Below are 18,311 nucleotides of genomic sequence, written 5' to 3'. Positions count from 1 at the left end.
ATGGATGCATTTTCGAGAAGGGAAATTTATTCAGGTCCGAACAAAAAAAGGTGGGGGTACACGTAAAATTTGCATGTCAAAGGACTGTACAAAAAAGGATCTACTTGAAAAGGCTGCCGAGGTAAAAAATGTTCAGTGGGAAGCTTCACAGATTTTGTGGTCGATGTAATAAACTTTCAAGAGCAAACAATAGATGACCAGATTACAGTTGGAGAACTTTATAAGATGAACAAATTACCAATCTTGCGTTTTTACTTGACAACCAAGAAGAGAGCCATCGCCAGAGACGCACAGTTAGACACACAGTTGAATTTCAACAGGGAAACAATTGCGCAGGGAGGGGGAAATAGGCAAGATTCCAGATCTCCCTCACGTATCAGAGTCAATGACCTATGTCAATGTAGAGTCAGACCTAATTTATGTAGGGAGTAGCACTTTTAATTGAAACAGGCAGTGATGATGTTTTATTGTCAGACTCCATAATTAGTGTAACCCCATCATCTCGCAAGGGATGAGGAGAACTCAAGAGAGGGCCACAACCACAGTGTGTTTCGTTGCAAATATCACAACGTATATTACACAATATTCACAAGGAGAACATGGGGTAATCAGAGATGGCAAAGAGAGAAAACAAACAAAATTGTAACCGTTACAGACAACAGGGTTCCCAATCCTGTCCAATGGAAATTGCTCTGAAACTATGTGCACACTCACAAGTTAAATAAACACAATTTCACTCCAACCTCCACAAGTGTAAAGTAAATCAAACCACTACCATCTGTTCCCCAAACCTTAACAGAGTAAACCATATACAAGAAAATGGGAACCCCACCGTCAGTTGTAGGTCCAAAACAAACAAAACAAAACAAAAACAACAAACAAAGACAATCTCACAAATTAAATCAATCCCTTTGCCACTTCCATACACAAGACCCAATTCAACATTAAAGTCATCTCTTCAGACACCCATTAAGCCACCAATGCTTTCAATAAAGTAAACGGCAATCATGCATCATCTGTAAAGAAAACAAAGAAAGAATACAAATTGATGATTGCCCTATAAAATATTTACAAGGATTAAAAACCTTAAAACCATTAAAACATAAAACACAAATTACAAATATAAAATAAAGCTTAAAACCAAATCTCCCTATTCAATAATTCAATTAAGATCAGTACCTGTATTCTCAAATATATCTGCTTAATTCTCTGAGGCACCAATCAACACCATTCCCATAAGAACACTAAAACAGAAAACAAATACAAACATGTTAAAAATAGACAAACTCACTATAGTCCTCATAAATCACAACCCTTACCTTCCCAATTCAGTTCTATGCTGCTCATTAATCAACTTGGTTTTTCATCTGCTATTACACAGCCTTGAAAGACACCAAACAGTTTTTCCTGCTTGACACATGGTACCACAAAGAGGAAGTCTAAACAGTTTGGTTTCCCTTTATAGCGTCTTAACTCATGGGATTTGTAGTCCTTCACCTTCTACCCCATTACATTAGCATGACTGATGCATTAAGTGCGTTTGAAATTGATGCAGCCAGAGGTGAATAATTTGGAGGATTAGTGGCACTGTAACAATCTTCACAGGACTTATCTCTGGGCTGGAAGACACTGCGCTTGATGACACATTACCTATTTTAGAGGAATCATATTCTGTACCTTCTCCAATTGATAACTGTAACGTAAAAATAAGCAAGAGATGCAATAGCGAGAATAAATGTTTATTGACCACAAGTGAGAAAAGTTTCAAGTGAGGTGAAGATCACAGCAGGGTGACGCAGGGACGTTGATATGCAACCCAGTAAGAAGTAAAGGTGAAGACGTGTGCTGAATCCAACGATCGTCAGGCACAATTCACAGATATCCAGGAAGGAATAATCCTCAAAGGAATCCAGGAACAGAATCAAAATCCAGGAAGACAGGTGGCTAAGAGGTCAGGAAACAGGACTCAACACCAGGGACATCAAACAACGACCTGACAACACAAGATAGCAGACAATCCTCTCTCAGCTTGTCAAATAGGTCCATCTAAAATTGGACACATTCACTTCGCAAAGTGAGCTACCATCTTTCGATGCGCTGGTTTCTAGTGCTTGGCCCAAAAAAATCCTCAGAAAAAGTCAAAAATCTTTGCTTCTCAGCCACATGAACATTTTCTGGTCTTTAATGACTGCATCCATGAAGTATCCAGCAATAAGTCTTGGATCATTGTTGGTCTTGTATGCCTCAAGCCATATCATGCTCCTGGAAAATCTATCGATACATCCACTTATTCCAATTCCAAATGTCTTATCATAACCATCTATATGCCGCACAAAGTTGGGACCACGGCTATGATACACACGCCGCTTCAACCCCTTCACCATCTAAAAGCCACAGCAGAACTCTCACTGTTTCCCTATCAATCCCATTCATCCAACATTTTTGGTGCATCCATCTATAGCCATGACATTGGCCAGATGTTTGAAGTTGTTGTTCTATGAAAGCTGCCTTCTGCGCCAAAGTTTGTTCTTGCTTAAAATCCTCTCAAGAGTGCGTTTGCTCAGAGCTATTTCATGCCGTTCCGCTAGTACGGCAAGAATTTCATCATTTGTAAAACCACGACCGAAATACTCCTTAATCTGTTCATAATTCATCATGTGTTGGGTCGCGTATGTCAGTTCAATGAGCGTGCCAGTCGGCAAGTCATAATTTCGATTTAGTTATGTCATCATTTTGACTTTTAAAGTCATAATTTCGTCTTTTTAATCTCATAATTTCGACTTGGTATGTCAAATTTTTTACTTTTTATCACATAATTATGACTTTTAAAGTCATAATTTCGATTTAGTAAATGATAAATTCGAGTCTGAAATACGATGATGGGATCATCGCTCTCACCTCAATGGCTGGGTGAAGTCCCAGCCGCCTATTTGAGGTGATGGCCAACACTCACGCATTACAAGTCCAACCTACTGAGTTTTGTGGTGTGGGCCCAAGATGCTTTCTTTGGGTCATCAGGTTCGACAATTTATGTCATAATAATGACTTAAGAATGTCATAATTTTGAGTTTTTATGCTCGGTTTTTTTCTTATGTGGCGGGAATGGGCTTCAATTATATGGCCCCTTATCATGTTGAAATAACGAGTTATTATTTCGAAATAACAAGATATTTATGTCGAAATAACGACTTATTGGGCCCTATTTTAACTATCTGAAACGCAAGTATCAAGTGCGAAACGCAAGTAACTTTGTGGGCGGATCTCGCTGTTGCTATTATACCGGCGGGATAAATGACTCTTGCGCCCGACGCAAATCTAAAATGGGTTGTCTGAAGTAGCTTCATTATTCATAGGTGTGGTTTGGGCGTAACGTGAAATAAACCAATCAGGGCAACATCTCACATTCCCTTTAAGAGCAGGCGCGCTTGTTCCATGGCGGATTCCTATTATAACGGCGGATTTGCCAGGCGCAAGGCAGGAGCGGTTCACAGCCGAGGAGACCGACGTTCTCGTCAGGGCCGTAAAACACAGAGAAGTGACATTGGGGATGGAGAAACACACCCAAATTAGCTTCGGTTAAACAGGCGTATGATAATTTGGGTAAATGTGTAAGCTAGATTTATGCCTATTTTTTCACATCTTCATGGACACAACAATGATTTCCCTCGTGTGGAATATTTTTCCTTGTAATAATGTATGGTTTTCTAAAAATGAAAACTGCTGCGTCTGTGTGTAGATGAGATAAGCAAAGTGTATGCGCGTTGTGCACACGCTACATTGATTATGGCCAAGCATGCGCCCTTAAAATAGCATATGAATAACATGCACAACGCGCCACTGACTTTAGACTAGGTTTTTCCTGGTCAGTGGCGGAATTGTTTTATAAACCTGCAAAATAGCACCAGGGAACGTTTGCGCCGGAACATGCCTCCTCTTTGCGCTGAACCGCGCCCGGGAGCGCAAGTTAATTTCCTAGTTTACCGACGTGAAATAGGAATGATAGGAATGACACATGCGTCGGTGTACAAAGTCAATTGCGCTGGGTGCAAGATAGGGCCCATTATGTCGAAATAACTACATATTATGTCGAAATAACGACTTATTATGTTGAAATAATGAGATATTATGTCAAAATTACGACTTGTACGAAATAACGAGATAAGTTTTATTTATTTATTTATTTATTTATTTATTTATTTATTTTCACCTTGCGGTTCAGGGCTTCCGAAGTAATTTGATGAATATTAAAAGTTTTTATGTCTGTTTGTTGATGGCTGATTTGCGGACACAGTTATTCATTGATATTTATAGAGTAAAGTTTGAAGTGAAAAGTTAAAGTGAGACCCTTGGGGTAAGATGAGCCCCTCAGAATTGGGCCAGAAAGCCCTCGGTAGCATGTTGTTGCTGCTGTTTTTGCAAAGAAAAAATAACTGCTCACTCTCTTAAGCACATTTATTACCAAAGTTTCGGCACAACAATAGGTCAAGGTACGATGGTGATAAATGTGCTTAAGAGAGTGTGCAGTTATTTTTTCTTTGCATCAAGTTTTTTCCCTTTGAAGTGGGAAAAACTTGCATTTCATAAGATGTGTGTTTGCTTTGCTTTTTTATCACTTAATTTAAAAATTATAATAATAAATTAGTATTTATTAATGAATTAGATGTTATTAATCATAACATATAGCCAAATTGATTGAAACCATTCCATCTGAATTCATAGTTCTTTATTGGCATTGATGGTTCCATGAATAACCTTTAACTTTCATGAAACCTTTACATTGCACAAAAGGTTATTTATTGTGGAAAATGGTTCTTTAGATTATATAAAAATGTTCTTCACACTTAGAAAAAAAAAGTTTCTTTGAGAACTGTTGAAATAGTATACAACTGGTGTTTATATTGCATCGCTGCAAGAACTACTTTTTGAAACCTTTGCTTTTAAGATAATTTTAATTTCAGAATTATAGTGTCATTCGGAAGGATTGATTTGATTTGTCTGTCGTTATTCAGTTATACTAATTTGTACTTTATTTTGTTATACTGATAACTAATTTGTCAAACTGAATAAATTTACTAATTCTACTGATTCCACCTATAGTGAAATTCAGATGTATCTCTTCTAAATTGGAATTTACCTAAATAATCAAAATTGATTGATGAATCATCCTTCTGTACATGCTAAAATCATCTCAATATGTTTACACACTTCCTTAAGTACACTGATAATCATTCATTATTAAGCCTAAGATTAATGAAGTATTAAAAATACTGATTGTAATATATGTAAAGATAATGATTCATTTGTAATCTACTAAATATATGTCACGTTTAAAGAGGATGAAGATGCAGGTTAAGAGTTCCAATTTAGTAACAAGGTTTATTAACAAAAGCGAAGAACTCGAGACAGACACCAACAATACCGGACAAATACAGAAAGTAAAATGAGGAACTTAAATACTCAATGATAATGAACTCAGTAATGATCAGCTGTGATAATTAAATAAATATCCATGGTAACAGTTGACTGGCGGGAAAACTACAACAAAGGAAACAGGACAGAGGCAATAAACAAACAATGGCTGCGTCAAAAACTGCTGCATTTGCAGAATGCATTAATGCACATCTGTTTAGCTATGCATTTAATGAATGAGCACTGTGCCACTGTTCGTCTGACTGTTTGTGCTATACCGCATTTTATTTTTTTAGTTTTAATTATTCTTATTTTTTATTTTAATTTCTTCTATGTAAAGCACTTTGAATTGCCATTGTGAAATGTGCTATATAAATAAACTTACCTTGACTAAAAGTAGAAATGCATCAAAATGCACATCATATTCAATTGTTAGTTTCACTTCCTGTCTCCTGAGAAACCTTCATCTGATCAATTTTTAAAAGGGAGCATATGCATCATTCACTGCCTATGATATCCCACAATCCAACGTTTGACCAACGTTTTCCACTTCTGATGTCATTCTAGCGAGAAATTATTATTGTGTTTATTAAATATTTGCTTAGTTATCACCAAAGCTCAATCTGTTTTGCTGTAGATCATTAAACCGTTACACTGCTTCAGAAGTATGTCCGAAACCAGTTTCATGAGGTATCTTCATGCGCTAAAGCTGTCAATTGCCTGATAGGGCAGAGAGGAAAGTCAGCTTCCTAAGGGTATGTTTACAGTGATGTAAGGGAGAGTGGGACACAACCTAACACTTTTTGACTCTCTCAGTTTGTGTAAATCCACTTAGGGTTCAGAGATTTCACGCAAACATTTCACACAAGTCTAGTACAATTATGTGGTTTTGTTTCATTAATACAGTGTGTAGTTTTTTTCTTGATTTACCCTGAAAGAACAGAAGTGAATGTGAACAACATGCCCCCAATGTTATCTGATCTAATCAAAAAATATACAAGACAAACTAAAACATTTTGTCAATAAAATACAATTATTAACCTTTTCATATAAAATAAATGAAAATGAAAATGAAAATAACAGCATTGTTCAAAACATTATAATAATTAATCATTTCTGAACACCGACTCAGTCTTTATTCACCTTTTTCTCAATGGTTTCTCAATAGAATTCATAAAAATTCAAATATTGTATATCGTAGTTCTAATAGGGGCTGAGAAGAGAAGAGCCAGAGAAGCTCCGCAGAGAGTGGATCGTGCGATGTCCACGATGGTGGTCCAGGAACGCCATCTCTGGCTGTGTCTTGTGTTCCTTGTAACTCCACCGTGTCCCAGACCGGCCTCTTCGGCCTGGTTATGTTGGGTACACACCAAAAGATTTTTTACATCTTATAAGATTTTCAAAATGTGATAGACCACAAACATGAGGACAAAAAATCCTAGATTTAAGCGTGTTGCTCCTATAGTGTGTGGTGTGCCGTGACAAAGACAGCACACGAAGAGATTTTCAACAAGAGTCTCGACTGTGAACACCTGCAAAATCACGCGAGACCTCAGAATAAGCATGGCGGACTTATTGCAGGAAGAAATTGCGATGATAGTGTTGGGAAAGGTTTTACACGACACGTTGTATAAACATTTGTGCTGTTGCCACAAATCAACAAGCTGATCCTCCATCTCTGCTGTCCACATCAATTTCACTTTGTGCTGTGCCATGACTGGGTTTGTTATGCTTCCGTCTTCCATCATCTCGCTTTCTGATTGGATATTGTTTCGTTTCACGTGATAATCTCCAGAGCGTGCGCGCGTTTGTCCTCGGGGTTCCCCCCACACATCAGGATTTCTGATCGTAAATATTCAACATGTTGAATATTAAACATGCTCCGACGTTCTTCCGATCAGGTTCGGACACTCTTAACACACCTCGCACCAAGGGAAAATCTAGTAAGATAATCTGTAGAACCATCAAGATAATTGGGACATAGCTAGGATTGTCGGAAGGGGGGAAATCGGCCCAAAATCAGCCCGATTATCTTTTGGTGTGTACCCAGCATTAGCCTGGTTAGCGCTCCCCAGTCCGTCTCGCTGGCTCATTCAGACCATCAGGCTCGGCTACGCGATTCAGTTCGCCTGGCGTCCCCCCAAGTTTCAGGTCATCCACTCCACTTCAGTGAGAGCAGCCGATGTCCATGTCTTGCGAGCAGAGGTCGCAGTCCTACTGGCGAAGGACATGATCGAGCTGGTCCCTCCCGCCGATATGAGGTCAGGGTTTGACAGCCCCTGCTTCATTGCACCACCCAAGAGAAGCGGTGGGTTACTACTGATCTTGGACCTGCGAGTTTTGAATTGAAGTCTCCACAAGCTACCGTTCAAAATGCTCACACAGAAACGCATTTTCGAATGCATCCGTCCCCAAGATTGGTTTGCAGCGATCGACCTAAAGGACACGTACTTTGAAGTCTTGATTCTCCCTTGACACAGACCGTTTCTGCGCTTTGCATTCTAGGGACGAGCATATCAGTACAAAGTCCTGCCCTTCGGGTGCCCCTGTCTCCCCGTCTCTTTACAAAGGTCACAGAGGCAACCATGCAGCGTTCGCATTCTCAACTATCTCGACAACTGGCTGATTCTGGCTCAGTCTCGGGATCAGTTATGCGAACACAGGGACCTGGTGCTCAGTCACCTCAGCCAGTTGGGTCTTCAGGTCAACTGGGAAAAAAGCAAACTGGCCTCCGTGTAGAGGATCTCTTTTCTCTGTATGGAGTTGGATTCGGTAGCACAGAAAGCGCGCCTCACAGAGGAACGCGCTCGGTCGGTCCTGAACTGCTTGAATACGTTCAAAGGCAGGACGGCGGTCCCACTGAAATTGTTTCAGAGGCTCCTGGGGCATATGGCAGCAGCAGCAGCCGTGACACCGCTTGGGCTGCTCCGGGCAGTTATCCGTTCACACGGATCTGAGAAAATTATTTAAAAGGCTGTATTCTGCTGTCAGGCCAGTAGATGGTGATGTCTCTGTCAAGAAACACCCTGCTATCACAATACACATGACATCACCATTTGCACAAATTAATGTTTTTGTTGTTTACATGGAGACAGTAAAGGTCTCGTTTTCAAAACTTTGTAGTTTGAAAGCCCTTTCCCAAAAACGCTGTTGTCCTGTAAATGAACGGCCAAAACGCATAAAAACTTTTACATTTTTTAGTTGAAAAAAAGTGTTGTCTAAACTAGTTTTCGGACATGCAACACTATTTGGCAACCATTATGTGACTTACTCCTCTTGAGATATAAACCTCCATGCATCATTAAAAGTAATGTCCAAAATCTCACTGTGTTCTACTTTATTATTTACCATAAAGCATTATAATTCAACATGATGAACCTGTCACAAAGAAAAAAAAATATTCTAGTACATAATAAGATTGTTTGACTGTGGGTAGGCTATAATTTATTATACGACATACACCTGACAGCTACACTTGAATAAACATGAGTATCCTCACGAGACCGTGAGCAAGTAATCGATAGAATCTATAGCTTCTCTGACTTCAGAACGCTTCTCTGTCTTGGTAACTAATTGATAATAGGCTGAGAGGTGCACGTTGCGTCACGACGCCATCAACTCTGAGTTGTATCCCCCTTCCCCTCTCTCTCTCCCCCTCACACACTCATGCGGTGTCAGTCATCCGCGATGCTGGAGAGAGAGCCCGGCTCCGCGCGCAACATGTCCGCGATCACCGCTAATGACGCGTGCGATGCCTGTTCCACACCAGCGCTGCATCTGAACTCCACGGAAATTTACTCGCATTCTCATGTTGATGACGACGACGAACTTCTCAAGTACATTTGGAGGGAATATTTGCATCCTAAACAATATGAATGGGTGCTCATAGCTGGATATATCATGGTTTTCCTTGTATCTCTGGTCGGAAACACCTTGGGTAAGTAAGTTTGCAGCGCGAGAGAAACTCAGAAAATGTATTTCAGAAGTGCTTTTAAAATGTTTTACACTCAGTCGAATAGCCTAGCATTCCACAGCTCTGTCCATCATGTTGCCTGCCTTGTTTTGCGCATGGGATCTACATTTATGTTTACGCATTTGGCGGATGCTTTTATTCAAAGAATGTACACAATGTATTTGTGCTTTCTCTGGGAATCAAACCCATAACCTTGGCGTTGCTAGCGCGTGCTTTACTCTTTAATTTACAGGAAGGCATCTCACAAAATAATCATAAAATATTATATTTTACTTCTCTGACTGCTTACCAGATAAGCGAGGAAGCCAGTAAAAAGCAAGCCTGTAATATTCATTTACAGTTAGTTCCGATTTTTAAAATCATTAATGCAACTAATGTATTATAAAAATGCAATTAAGCTGCACTTGCTTTATTTATTTTGTATTATTTGAGTTTCTGTCAATTTAAGAATATATTCATGTATACACAAATGCCTACCTTAACAACATTCCAAGCCTCTAGCTTTCTTTCTTCCTTGACTTGATATCTTTAGACCTTTGGCAAATCAAATCACGTATTGCATTGCTCTTTTAGAACAAACTGTGATGGATTTGCTTTCTGAATGAAAGACATTATGGATGTAATACTGTGCTTTTAAATGTTTTGTGTGCCACTGAGGATGGAGGACAATCACATTTGAAGTTTTTCAAGGAATTTAGAAATATGATTGACCTTCAAATGATCTGAATCAAGATTATTGGTTAAGTAATTTTAGCATATTATTGTGGGTTCTTTGAAATGTTACTTGACTCATGCTTTAGTGACATATTGAATGTGCTAATCTCTTTAAAGATGCAGTGAGAGAGTATTTATTTATGTGTTTTTTTTTTTCATCAAACAGAATTGCAATCTACCTCAACCAGTGAGTTTTGGACAGAGCTATCTGTTTTCCAACAGGCAGGGTTTAAAATGACACACTTTACAGGATTTTTTTGCACACAAAAAAAACAACAAGAAAGAAAATAAAACATTATTTACTCACCATCATGTTGCTCGAAACCTTTATGCTGTTTTTTTTTTTTCTTCTTCTGTGTAACATATTTGAAGAATCTTTATACTGCTCAATGCTGTTCGTGACCATGTGGTTCAAGTCTCAAAGAAGACAACAACAACAAAAAAGGCACCATCAACATAATCCAAGACTATATTGTAAATCAGGGATGGGCAACAGTCCTGGAGGGCCACTGTCCTGCAGGGTTTAGCTCCAACCCTGATAAAACTCACCTGCCTGTAGCTTTCTAATTATCCTAACAAGCTAATTAGCTTGTTCAGGTGTGTTTGAGTAGGGTTGGAGCTAAACTCTGCAGGACAGTGGCCCTCCAGGACCGAAGTTGCCCATCCTTGTTGTAAATCTTCTGAAGATGTCAATGTATGAGACTAAAAGTCGTTATTTGGAAATAATCTTTCCCTTCACCAGAGCTCTCAAACCAAATATGATTATGCAACATTTATTCTGTATTTATTCAGGAAAGTCTAATTCTGATTTTCAGGACAGTAGCAGCAGTTTCATATAAAATGTACAATTTCACATATTAATAGATATACAAAGCATACAAGCAACACAGGAGAAACAGAGAAAAGAAGAAAGACATACTGGCCATACAATAGATTTCACCTCAAGTCAAGGTTTATGGAAAACCTGCTGTTACAAAGTGTAAGCATGACATGCAGAATCCAATTCCCAAGAAGTGATGCAGTTGTAAATGCTCGTAAATCCCATAGATTAGTACAGATAGAAATGTGCTTTGCATTTTATCAAGCATTTTATCAAACTTTGATAATTGCTTTAATCTTTTAAACAACTGAGAATTTAGTGATCAAACTACATTTTTTTAAATAAAAATCAGCTGTCAATTTTATATATATATAAAATAATTGTCATTAATTGTCATTTAAGTGAAATTACTTGACTTAAATATACAAGCTTTATAAAAATGGTCATTCTAGAAGAAAATTTCAGATGGCACTTAGAGGCTTTTGCATCTGAACTCTTCATACTGTATATATTACTGTCAACGTTAATGTATGCGATTATTTGTTTGTCAAGTTTAACACGGTTAACGCTGATCCCGCTCGTATTCATACAAATGCTTTTAAACCATTCAAGCGTGACAAGAACGCGCTGTCTGTGAATGTTCTGTCTATGTGAGTCACACACACACACACGACACAGAAAGACACGCGCCAGTATCGTGTGCACAGACTGTGCGCCAGAATACAGTTCTCTTTCGCACTTGAACGAACAATAACACGCACACAATTATGCCAATATGTCCGTTTTGTTGTGTATCCTCATAACATAAGAGCAGTCTTAAATGAGTTAAATAAAGTCTTAAATGAAGAAAAGAGTTGCGAATGAGGTGCGCGCGAGATCAGCGGCGGCTGGTTTTAAAGTGACAGCAGCCAATAAAGTTGTCTATCAGTAAAGTTAATCAAAGAACAGAGGGAACAGAGACAATTACTCCCTGCTCTTGACTAAAGAACTTGTGTAGCTTTAGGATTAGTCTATATTTAATGTAATGCAGTGCAGACTGATGGATCACTTTATTCAATTACTGTATATTGTTCATGTGTTAGACAGGAAGGAAGGCACAGGTAAATATGACATTTATTATGGGTTTATGTGAGGATTGTTTGAAGTTTAAATTTAAAGTTGTTATATTTTTTGAAGCCTAATAAATGTTGGACTCTTATACAATACTTTGGGAAAAAACAGCATATGGTTTCGTAATGATGTGTGTGGGTTCATTAATGACGGATTTTACATTGCTCTATCTATCCTTATGACATATCAATATGGATACACTGATACAATATTACAATAGCTTTGATACAGCCATTTCTACAGGTTATTATTTTGATAAATGCATGTGGAAGCAAGATAATGTCAGATCAGAAAAGTTCAGAGTTATTAAATGAAATTGAAAGTACTACATTATTCAAATGCATTCACAATGAATAAGTGGAGAAGATTTTAAAAGATATGGACTTGGCAGTGCAAAGACCATTTTCTTTTGAAATTAATTTCCTTTACATTATGAAGTTTTACGAAAGTCAAACAAGTTTTAACTTAATATGACTGAATCAAAATGAATATGTCAGGCTACACCAGTATAACAATAGCAAATATATTTATACATGTGATGCAAGTGGAACTAATAAAAGTCATTTACATTTTTTTTGCATGAATGATGAAATAATTAGCACACACAAAGTTGTTGAGTTGGGTTGATGTCACAATGGTTCTTACCATTATCTTTAAAAAATCACACAGGACAGAATGAAACCCTGTCATTATCACAAAAATGGAAGTGTGTTTAATACACATGAATGCAAATGAGATTATGCTCAGATGATTTAGAGTATCATCAGAAAAAAACATAAACCAATCATAATTTCTTATGCAATAATAGTTTGATTAGATGAATCAAATTAGACAGCTTCTGCTGTGTGATATCTGGAGGTAGCAGTAGTCGACATCATGACTTCTGCTCAAAGCTGACTCTCTTGGTGACATCCAAATGGTAACATCCAAATTAACTCATTTTACTTTACTTACAAATATAATTTACCACACTAAATATATTAATATGTACCAACAAAACATGGGTTATGGGTTAAATGAGAAATGCAAGTTATCTTTTTTCTTTTTTACAGTGCATGTAAAATTGGAGTCTCAGCATGTCCATTTCTGTGATTGATTCTACTGATAATCCCATTCCAACAGGTATAATAAGCTATTAGCATAATGACTCTACAGGGGATTGGATTATTGAGTTTTAAACTGTAGTTCATCTCATTCTCTTCCCTCTCTTTAATGGTTATTATATCATCTTATATCAATTGTGCCAGAGCTTCTGTTGCAGAGCAACTGCATACCTTTGATAAGTGTCACTAGTATTCTTTTCTTTTTTTCTGGAAGTGCATGGATGTGCTGTGGGGGATTCTTCAAACAACCAGAGCACGGATGGTCATGTGATGAGCACATGAAACAAGCGGAAAGACCTACAACCACTTTGAGGATGCTTTGAAAATGCCCTACATGCAATAATACTATCAAAGTGTGTTCATGCACCAACTGGAAATCCTTAAACCTCAAGGGAAAGTCCAGATTTTCCTGGCAGGAGGCTGCACTATAGCAAAGCCATAATCATGTCCTGAATATCAGGAGAGGAGGGAGGAAGGGTTGTATTGGCCTTTTTATTTAAAGGAATTAAAAGTTATTTGCACCAAATTATTCTCCATCCAAACGGAAGTAAACGATTGGCTAACACCATGCCCTCCATTACAACATGTTGTGTGTTTTACGACATGTCTACACTCACCTAAAGGATTATTAGGAACACCATACTAATACTGTGTTTGACCCCCTTTCGCCTTCAGAACTGCCTTAATCTACGTGGCATTGATTCAACAAGGTGCTGAAAGCATTCTTTAGAAATGTTGGCCCATATTGATAGGATAGCATCTTGCAGTTGATGGAGATTTGTGGGATGCACATCCAGGGCACGAAGCTCCCGTTCCACCACATCCCAAAGATGCTCTATTGGGTTGAGATCTGGTGACTGTGGGGGCCATTTTAGTACAGTGAACTCATTGTCATGTTCAAGAAACCAATTTGAAATGATTCGAGCTTTGTGACATGGTGCATTATCCTGCTGGAAGTAGCCATCAGAGGATGGGTACATGGTGGTCATAAAGGGATGGACATGGTCAGAAACAGTGCTCAGGTAGGCTGTGGCATTTAAACGATGCCCAATTGGCACTAAGGGGCCTAAAGTGTGCCAAGAAAACATCCCCCACACCATTACACCACCACCACCAGCCTGCACAGTGGTAACAAGGCATGATGGATCCATGTTCTCATTCTGTTTACGCCAAATTCTGACTCTACCATCTGAATGTCTCAACAGAAATCGAGACTCATCAGACCAGGCAACATTTTTCCAGTCTTCAACTGTCCAATTTTGGTGAGCTCGTGCAAATTGTAGCCTCTTTTTCCTATTTGTAGTGGAGATGAGTGGTACCTGGTGGGGTCTTCTGCTGTTGTAGCCCATCCGCCTCAAGGTTGTGCGTGTTGTGGCTTCACAAATGCTTTGCTGCATACCTCGGTTGTAATGAGTGGTTATTTCAGTCAAAGTTGCTCTTCTATCAGCTTGAATCAGTCGGCCCATTCTCCTCTGACCTCTAGCATCAACAAGGCATTTTCGCCCACAGGACTGCCTTTTCCCTTTTCACACCATTCTTTGTAAACCCTAGATATGGTTGTGCGTGAAAATCCCAGTAATCCCAGTAATCCCAGATTGTGAAATACTCAGACTGGCCCGTCTGGCACCAACAACCATGCCACGCTCAAAATTGCTTAAATCACATTTCTTTCCCATTCTGACATTCAGTTTGGAGTTCAGGAGATTGTCTTGACCAGGACCACACCCCTAAATGCATTGAAGCAACTGCCATGTGATTGGTTGATTAGATAATTGCATTAATGAGAAATTGAACAGGTGTTCCTAATAATCCTTTAGGTGAGTGTAGATGTCAAGAACTGTGATAGAGCCGTATTAATTGCTTAGTTGTGCATAAAGCACACGATAAGAGGTCTCAGTAAAACTAGCAGAAGTGGGGGTAACACTTTATAATAACTGCATGCTATTAATCATTAGCTATGCATTAGTAAACAGTAAATTTATAATTTATAAAGCATTAATAGACATTAATAAGTTTATAAATACATCTATAAATGCTTTATTCTTGATTTCATAAGCATATCTATAATATGTTTAATAATTGTATTTTCATACTTTATTAATGATCTATTTATCATTTCTAAATGAAGTATTGCATTATTTACAAAGCAGTTATTTAGGAGTTGTCAGTGGTTAATAGGATCACTTAGAAAGTGTAAGTTAATGATTAATAAACTATTTAAATGTGCATTTATACATCTTAAATATTTGTATGTTCTGTATCACTGTGTTATGTTTGTTTCCTTTTTCTGTTTATAAGATAACTGAGCCTTTAAATCTCCTTTGTAAATGATTTACGAGGCATAACTAGTCCTCACTTTAGATGAGCTCACAAAAATAGTTCACTGACCACTACTAAATGCTTTATAACTACCTGAATTAACCATGAATTACAGTAGAAATACATGTTAATAAAGCATTTATTAACACACTAAGTATCTATTACTATATGTCTGAATAATAAGATGTATGAATGTACATTTAAATAGTTTATTAATCATTAACTTACACTTTCTAAGTGATCTTATTAATCAATGACAACTCCTAAATAACTGCTTTGTAAAATAATGCAATACTTCATTTAGAAATGATAAATGATCATCAATAAAGTATGAAAATACAATTATTAAACACATTATATATATGCTTATAAATCAAGAATAAAGCATTTATAGCTGTATTTATAAATTGCTTATTAATATCTATTAATGCTTTATAAATGATGAATTAACTATTTACTGCTTAACTAATGATTAATGGCATGCAGTTATTATAAAGTGTTACTGAAGTGGGACAGTAACTCGATTTACGCAGCGCCGTCACCCTCCTGTATTACGTTGCTTCCTGATATCATGTGTGCAAACACATATAAGCTATATATATATATATATATATATATATATATATATATATATATATATATATATAAAACAGTTAGGTCTTGTCGAACGATGTACTAATTAAATTCAGATTGGATTATGTTGGTAATAGGCACTTCTTACCTAAGAAGTTTCGTGCCTCTAACAAGTGCTTTCGACCTTCTTTTTGATCTGAATGGTGTGTGTAAAACACTTGAGGTTTGCCACAGGTTTGTGCCACTGACTAGATCGCAACTGAATGCTTCATCAAGCGTCTGCATACTTGGAAAAATGTGGAAAACTAATTTTAAACTGGAAATGACAGACTACTTACGTGCATATTTACAGCGGGGCCATTCGCACAGGATCAGTATTACCTGAGGTCATTTTTCCAGACCATTTTCCGGAAGGTAAAAGTCGCTGTAATCTTTAATGACATTGTCTGTAATGATTACTAAGATGCACATTCAGACGGGACTAAAACCACTGAGAAGCTCTGGTAATAATGACTTTACCCCACCTCTCCATGTTAAACTAGTCCCGTCTGAATAGGGCTATAGACGAGTGTTGTTAGACTGCTGAGGCGGACCGGCCTAAAAATGTAACTTTTGAAACCTTTGTTATTCTAACAACAAACAGAGCAGCATCAATATCAAAAACTGAGGGGGAAAACTGGTCCATTTCTCAGTGTCTATGGTGTTTATGGCCCTGCACTTTAGTGTTGTCCATAACACCCTGTAAGCCTGGATTCACAGACCGTTGGGAATGTCCCTTAAGGATCAGGAGCGCTGGCAGCCAAACCGAGAAATGTGCCAGCGTTGATATAGCCTGGGGCTTCAGGTCATTATATCACCTCGTGGTCTACTCCCTCCAGGCCGAAGCAACAGCTGGGACATCTTTCATTATCAGGCAGCTTCAAGAGTCCACACTCTGGAGACAAAACTGTCAATTGTCAAACTGCACAAACCTCTCTGTAGTTTTATGGTTTTTACAAAAGAGACCGTGATAAGAAAAGACCAAATTGTTCTGATAAACTTGACATTTCTATTATAAACTTGAATTTGACACATATCATTCATTAGAGAAGAATGGCTTATCGAGACATGCTCGTGCACTGCAATTAATCAGAACTGAGTCACAATACATGCCATTAATAATGAAAGCACTCAAACCAGGCAAACTAAAAATGTATTTGTCAGTCTGCGCTTTTGGGAAAGACAATCTTCAATTCCTCGATTGTCGAGAAACAACCCAGCCATCATGTATGTAAATAGTCTTCTCATTTCTCATTACATGTGCAATATAGGCTAGTTGTCACACTTTTTATTTCTAAAGGTTAAGTCCATTTCTGTACAATAATTTTAGGCTACAAAAAAAGCTATTTAACATTTTCACTGTTATTACCCATGGAAAGAGCATTTAGCTCACTGAACAAACAATAGTGTGGGTTTTTTTTTTTTTTTTTACAAAAACCTCTGAATTATTCATTTCAATAAGTTCCACACTAAATATGCTAACAGAATCAACACTGATCCACTGTTGTCACATGTCAGCTTATCTGTGACTCTGTGTGAAGGCAGTTTATCCACAGCTATTTCATGTCTTATTCTTGAGCCACTCAGACCTATATTTACATATATTACTGCACAAATGTTTTCTAAACAAAACCATTTACAGGAAAGTGCATATGTGTCATAGCAATTTCTCATCATCAGGTAGAGTAAAATACCAATCAAGAGAGTAGAGGTAGTCTTTGAGGATATGGGGATGAGTATTTTCAATCAGATCACATACAGGCATGTGATCAGCTAAAGACAATGAAGAAGGAAAATCTGAACGCCCAGGTAATGATTATATATATATATATATATATATATATATAATCAAATTAATAAAGATATATCTTACTATTGCAATAATACATGCTATTGAACTGTAAAATAAAAAAAATGAAATGAAGTCAAGAATTTAATAATCATGATCATAATATATTATAATACAATGTGTTATAATAAAAGTAATAATATAAATGTTATTGTTATTATTGTTTTAACAACGAACAATCTTATTATCATTTTTTTTAATTTTACTTTACAGAACAACAGTAAAATTACAATTTAAACATGTATGGGTGTTTCGGATGGTTTAATGTTTGCTTTCAAACGTACAAGATACAAGCAGTATTCCAAAAATATAAAGTCTTTACTAAACAAAACAAAACATGCAGTAGATCACAAGAGCAAACATTAGTTATGAAAACCACACTTAATGTCAATAAGAACCGAC

At 37.4% G+C, this 18,311-nt stretch overlaps 1 protein-coding gene and 1 long non-coding RNA gene across 3 annotated transcripts in view; one reads left to right on the top strand and one right to left on the bottom strand.

The window, feature by feature from the left end:
• Window positions 1–905: 905 nt before the first annotated feature.
• On the bottom strand, window positions 906–1,421 carry LOC311069971. The gene is made up of 3 exons (XR_014603591.1): window positions 1,320–1,421; window positions 1,180–1,244; window positions 906–1,016 (listed from the first exon to the last, which is right to left on the bottom strand). It is a non-coding gene; the product is annotated as an uncharacterized lncRNA (long non-coding RNA).
• A 7,652-nt stretch (window positions 1,422–9,073) lies between these two features.
• The window catches only part of hcrtr2 (hypocretin (orexin) receptor 2), a 37,013-nt gene continuing 27,775 nt past the window's right edge, over window positions 9,074–18,311 (top strand). The window contains exon 1 of one of the 2 annotated variants that reach the window (XM_084093596.1): window positions 9,074–9,346. In XM_084093596.1, coding sequence (XP_083949722.1) covers window positions 9,076–9,346 — 271 coding nt within the window. In that variant the 5' untranslated portion in view covers window positions 9,074–9,075. The remainder of the gene's footprint in view (window positions 9,347–18,311) is intronic. The other variant, XM_084093597.1, reaches the window with a different exon arrangement.

This window comes from Abramis brama (genome assembly GCF_963993115.1).
Source record: "Abramis brama genome assembly, chromosome: 19".
NCBI classification, from domain to species: Eukaryota; Metazoa; Chordata; class Actinopteri; order Cypriniformes; family Leuciscidae; genus Abramis; species Abramis brama.
The sequence above is the reverse complement of the archived record's forward strand: the minus strand, read 5'-3'. Positions and strand labels throughout refer to the sequence as shown.